This window comes from Nerophis lumbriciformis, linkage group LG20, assembly GCF_033978685.3.
Source record: "Nerophis lumbriciformis linkage group LG20, RoL_Nlum_v2.1, whole genome shotgun sequence".
Classification (NCBI taxonomy): Eukaryota; Metazoa; Chordata; class Actinopteri; order Syngnathiformes; family Syngnathidae; genus Nerophis; species Nerophis lumbriciformis.
Genome location: NC_084567.2, coordinates 26,351,668 through 26,357,667, shown reverse-complemented (window position 1 = coordinate 26,357,667; position 6,000 = coordinate 26,351,668). Strand labels below are relative to the sequence as shown.

The 6,000-nt window shown below is 40.3% G+C and overlaps 1 protein-coding gene across 2 annotated transcripts in view; it reads right to left on the bottom strand.

Moving 5' to 3' along the window:
• Positions 1-2,009: 2,009 nt before the first annotated feature.
• The window catches only part of wdr91 (WD repeat domain 91), a 36,963-nt gene continuing 32,972 nt past the window's right edge, over positions 2,010-6,000 (bottom strand). For both annotated transcript variants that reach the window (XM_061980708.2, XM_061980707.2), the window contains exons 15-18: positions 5,298-5,410; positions 5,120-5,227; positions 2,468-2,557; positions 2,010-2,342 (exon numbers count right to left, since the gene is read on the bottom strand). In XM_061980708.2, the coding sequence (XP_061836692.2) occupies positions 2,178-2,342; positions 2,468-2,557; positions 5,120-5,227; positions 5,298-5,410 (476 nt within the window). In that variant the 3' untranslated portion in view covers positions 2,010-2,177. The remainder of the gene's footprint in view (positions 2,343-2,467; positions 2,558-5,119; positions 5,228-5,297; positions 5,411-6,000) is intronic.

The following is a 6,000-nucleotide window of genomic DNA, read 5'->3' as shown; positions in this document are numbered from 1 at the left end:
TAATAAACAGTTTCTCTTTCAAGCATAGGTTGCATCTTTTATTACCACTATTGTAAGGTGTGCTGGATGCAAGAATTTGCCATGTTATTGAATATTCAACATTATTGTCTTTGAGGTCCCAAATGTGTTTGCTGAGTTCTGTGGTATTTCGCAGGTTTTGGTTCCTGAAAGAAGCCTTGTGATTGTTCCATCTGGTTTTGAATTCTCCCTCGGTTAATCCTACATATGTGTCGGATGTGTTAATGTCCTTGCGTATTACCTTAGATTGGTAGACAACTGATGTTTGTAAGCACCCCCCGTTGAGAGGGCAATCAGGTTTCTTTCGACAGTTACAGCCTTTGTTGGTTTTGGAGTCGCTCTGTCTGGGGGCCGACGGCTCATTTGCAATTGTTTTGTTGTGGTTTGAGATGATTTGTCGTATATTGTTCATGCAGCTGTAGCTCAATTTAATGTTGTTATATATATATATATATATCATATGCGTATATATATATGTATATATACACGTGTCCAAAACCAGTGAAGTTGGCACGTTGTGTAAATCGTAAATAAAAACCGAATACATTGATTTATACTGTAAATCCTTTTCAACTTATAATCAATTGAATAGACTGCAAAGACAAGATATTTAATGCTCGAACTGAGAAACAATTTTTTTTCTGGCAAATAATCATTAACTTAGAATTTAATGGCAGCAACACATTGCAAAAAAGTTGGCACAGGGGCATTTTTACCACTGTGTTACATGGCCTTTCCTTTTAACAACACTCAGTAAACCTTTGGGAACTGAGAAGACCTTTTTTTTTAGCTTTTCAGGTGGAATTATTTCCCATTCTTGCTTGATGTACAGCTTAAGTTGTTCAACAGTCCGGGGTCTCTAGTTGTAGTATTTTACGCTTCATAATGCGCCACACATTTTCAATGGGAGACAGGTCTGGACTACAGGTAGGACAGTTTAGTACCTGCACTCTTTTACTACGAGGCCACGCTGTTGTAACACGTGCAGAATGTGGCTTGGCATTGTCTTGCTGAAATAAGCAGGGGCGTCCATGATAAAGTTGCTTGGATTGCAACATATGTTGCTCCAAAACCTGTATGTACCTTTCAGCATTAATGGTGTCTTCACAGATGTGTAAGTTACCCATACCATCACAGATGCTGGCTTTTGAACTTTGCGCCTATTAGCGTTTATTATGGTTCTTTTCCTCTTTGGTCCAAAGGATACGACGTAGACTCGTCAGACCACAGAACACTTTTCCACTTTGCATCAGTCCATCTTAGATGAGCTCGGGCCCAGCGAAGCCGGCAGCATTTCTGGGTGTTGTTGATAAATGGTAACACCGATGTCGCTTTTTGATGCAGTACCGCCTGAGGGATCGAAAGTCACGGCCTTGCCACTTACGTGCAGGGATTTCTCCAGATTCTCTGAACCTTTTGATGATATTACGGATCGTAGTTGGTGAAATCCCTGAATTCCTTGCAATAGCTCGTTGAGAAACGTTTGTTCTTAAACTGTTGGACAATTTGCTCACGCATTTGTTCACAAAGTAGTGACTCTCGCCCCATCCTTGTTTGTGAATGACTGAGCATTTCATGGAAGCTGCTTTCATACCCAATCATGGCACCCACCTGTTCCCAATTAGCCTGTTCACCTGTGGGATGTTCCAAATAAGTGTTTGATGAGCATTCCTCAACTTTATCAGTCTTTTTTGCCACTTGTGCCAGCTTTTTTGAAACATGCTGTCGGCATCAAATTCCAAATGAGCTAATATTTGCAAAAAATAACAAGAGTTTACCAGTTTGAACGTTAAGTATCTTGTCTTTGCAGTCTATTCAATTGAATATAGGTTGAAAAGGATTGGAAAATCGCTGTATTCTGTTTTTATGTACAATTTACACAACATGCCAACTTCACTGGTTTTGGGTTTTGTAATATTGAATTACTACCAAAAGCCTTTATAACGCTTCAAGCTTATAAAAAAAAAAAGTATTCTAATGTTCTCAAAGAATCAATACACAAACACAATTTAATGCTCGGATCAACTGTAAGAAGAAATACTTTTTGAAATATACAAAAAAAAAACATGAAACATAATGCTGTAGTACTGACATGACGTGACAGAATGTGGAATATTCAGTCAATAAACTATTATTTATCTTGTCAAGTGAAGATGATATCAAGACTTCTGTGCCAGGATGGTACTCAGTTTAATCTTTCCATCCATGGAGGCGGTGAGGCAAGTGCCACAGTCCAAGGCCGAGCACCAATCGACTGTCACCACCGGTGCTTTGTGTCCACCCAGCGACAACACGCTCTTCAGTGCTTCTTCTCCATTGGTCAGCTGGGGATGATGGGGATAAATGGAAAGCTTGGTTTAACTTATTTCAGATGAAAATAGCCAAGTCTCATATTGGATCATTTCATAATGATAAGTAAACAGAAGAAGTAGAAATGAGTTGTGTTTACGTTGTAAATGAGTCCTCCAGAGCTGGAACAGGTGAGGACGTGTTGTCCTTCTGAGTCGAAGGCGAAGAGATGACCTCGGGGAACTTGAACCTGAATAAAAGTTCAACCATATGCAATTAAATTTCTCTCTTTCGTCAAATATATTATAAAGTCAGTGCAGTTGTACCCAGGCTTAGGCATACTTGCCAACCTTGAGACCTCCGATTTCGGGAGATGGGGGGGGGGGGCTAAGAGGGGAGGAGTATATTTACAGCTAGAATTCACCAAGTCAAGTATTTCATATACCGTATTTTCCGCACTATTAGCCGCACCTAAAAACCACAAATTTACTCAAAAGCTGACAGTGCGGCTTTTAACCCGGTGCGCTTTATATATGGATTAATATTACGATTCATTTTCATAAAGTTTCGATCTCGCAACTTCGGTAAACAGCCGCCATCTTTTTTCCCGGTAGAACAGGAAGCGCTTCTTCTTCTACGCAAGCAACCGCCAAGGTAAGCACCCGCCCCCATAGAACAGGAAGCGCTTCTTCTTCTACTGTAAGCAACCACCCGCCCGCGTAGAAGAAGAAAAAGCGCGCGGATATACCGTACGTTTCATTTCCTTTGTGTGTTTACATCTGTAAAGACCACAAAATGGCTCCTACTAAGCGTCAGGGATCCGGTTCATGAAAAGACGCAATCTCTCCATCCACACACGGATTACTATTTCACAGCAACTGATATTCCTGTGAAACGCACTGTGGATACAACGGGAGCACGTACGGTGAATATTCGCACCACAGGGAATGAGAAGTCATCCTTCACTGTGGTTCTAGCTTGCCATGCTAATGGCCAGAAAACTTCCACCCATGGTGATATTCAAAAGGAAGACCTTGCCAAAAGAGACCTTTCCAGCCGGCGTCATCATAAAAAGCTAACTCGAAGGGATGGATGAAGAAAAGATGAGCGAGTGGTTAAGGTAAGTTTAAGTTTACGCGAAGAGGCCGGGTGGCTTTTTTCACGCAGCTCTGTCCATGTTGATATACGTATGTTTGTGATTGCACATTTGCGTACATTTTGGGAGTGAACAGAGTTGTTAGAACGCTGGTTTTTAATATATTATTAAAGTTTGACTGACCTATCTGACTGTTTTTTTGACATTCCTTTAGCGCAGTTAGATGCGGCTTACAACACCGGGCGGCTTATAGGTGGACAAAGTTTTGAAATATGCCGTTCATTGAAGGCGCGGCTTTTAACCCAGGGCGCCTTATGGTGCGGAAAATACGGTATATATATATATATATATATATATATATATAAGAAATACTTGACTTTCAGTGAATTCTAGCTATATATATAATTTTATTTTATATATATATATATATATATATGTATATATATATAAATAAAAGAAATACTTGAATTTCAGTGTTCATTAATTTACACATATACACACACATAACACTCATCTACTCATTGTTGAGTTAAGGGTTGAATAGTCCATCCTTGTTCTATTCTCTGTCACTATTTTTCTAACCATGCTGAACACCCTTTCGCAGGTACCCAGAAAGGTTTCGAGTACCACCAAAAAAACTGAATCTCTGAAGACAGTATAAAAATCTGTGTTAAAGGTGTACAAATACTGTTTGTATAATAAGCATGTTATTGTTTACAAATGAGGTTTAAGAGTTCAGTACTAAAAAAAAAAAAAGAATGTGGCTTAAGTACAGTTTTTTAATTGAGCTGCTGCATTTTTTGGTTGGGTTGTTTATTTATTTTGAGGAACTTCTCCATTTCTAAAAGGGGAGGAATGTTATAGAGTGATCTGTGTTTGTCTGTTGCCATCTCCTGGTGAATGTTGGCTATAGCGTACTGGGGTTACTTTTTGGTTGGCCAACGATTTACGTGGTGTTGCGCACCTGACGTCAAGTGTGTGAGTCTGTTCTGAAGTCTACAGTAAAGAGACGTACTTCATCACCTCGCCTGGTTATTGCCTCCAACTCAATATATTACAACAACATTGCTGTTTACGGCAGACGAACTGCTTTATGGTAGAATAAAACCTGCTGTTGTTGTGTGTTGTTACCGCGCTGGGAGGACGTTAATGAAACTGCCTAACAATAAACCCACATAAGAAACCAAGAACTCGCCCTCCATCATTCTACAGTTATAACGTGTGTTGTGGGAAAGTGGAGGTGAATACAGGCTGTTGACATGTCACTCAGGTCCGCATGGAGCTGGAGGGGGCGTGGCTTCCAGCTCCGCCTGATTTTCGGGAGATTTTCAGGAGAAAATTTGTCCCGGGAGGTTTTCGGGAGAGGCGCTGAATTTCGGGAGTCTCCCGGAAAATCCGGGAGGGTTGGCAAGTATGGGTTTAGGAGTTCCCCAGCTCACCATTTTTGGGGGAATCGAGCTGTCTCTTGGCTAATTGTTATGTTTTATAATGCAAGAAAAAATTCAGGTGAGGAACCAGCTCCCGATACTTCCCTATTTTTAGTCAGCATAGAGAATGTCACAGTGAATCCTGTAAGATCTGACCGACACATCTGGTGTCTCACTCCCTAGCATTAGCTTATAACCTTGATTTTCCAACCATGGGTGTGAAGAAAAACAAGTGAAGCGCTGTAAATACTTCCCGGATGCAGTGCATGTAAACATAAGCACTAAATACCTGCTTGTATCCACTGTAGCCTGACAGCACAAAAGGTCCAGTGGCATCCTGAGGTAAGGTCTGCTCCAACTGCTTGACTCCACAGCGATGGATGTTCCACTGCACGAACTGAAGACACAATGGCGAGCTGATAATGTGTCCCGTTCAAGATGATCATTTCCTCGGTTGAACAACGCACCTTGCCGTCTTCGCCGATGCTAAAGACGGTGTTTTCATCGCAGCTGAACTCCACACTGTGAACTTCACCGTCATGAGCTTTCCAGCTCATAGCGCTCTCATACTGCTGCATGTCTGCAGGAAGGGAATTCCAATATATTTCACATGTCATTTGCTATTCCAGCGCAGAATTAGAATATATCCTTACAACATGTTTTAGTAACTTACTGGAGGACGAGGCTAAACATGTTACGTACTGAGAACAAGCTAGAATGAGGCATGCTGATAGCTAAACGAACTTGAAACAACACTAAGACATAATTGTTCAGTAAAGTTTAAGAAGTGGAGATGGGGCCGCGATACAATAGAACAGTGGTTCTCAAATGGGGGTACTTGAAGGTATGCCAAGGGGTACGTGAGATTTTTAAAAAATGTCTGTCAAAAAGAACTGTGAAAAGAAATGCAACAATGCAATATTCAGTGTTGACAGCTAGATTTTTTGTGGACATGTTCCATAAATATTGATGTTAAAGATTTCTTTTTTTTGTGAAGAAATGTTTAGAATTAAGTTCATGAATCCAGATGGATCTCTATTACAATCCGCAAAGAGGGCACTTTAAGTTGATGATTACTTCTATGTGTAGAAATCTTTATTTATAATTGAATCACTTGTTTATTTTTCAACAAGTTTTTAGTTATTTTTATATCTTTTTTTCCAAATAGTT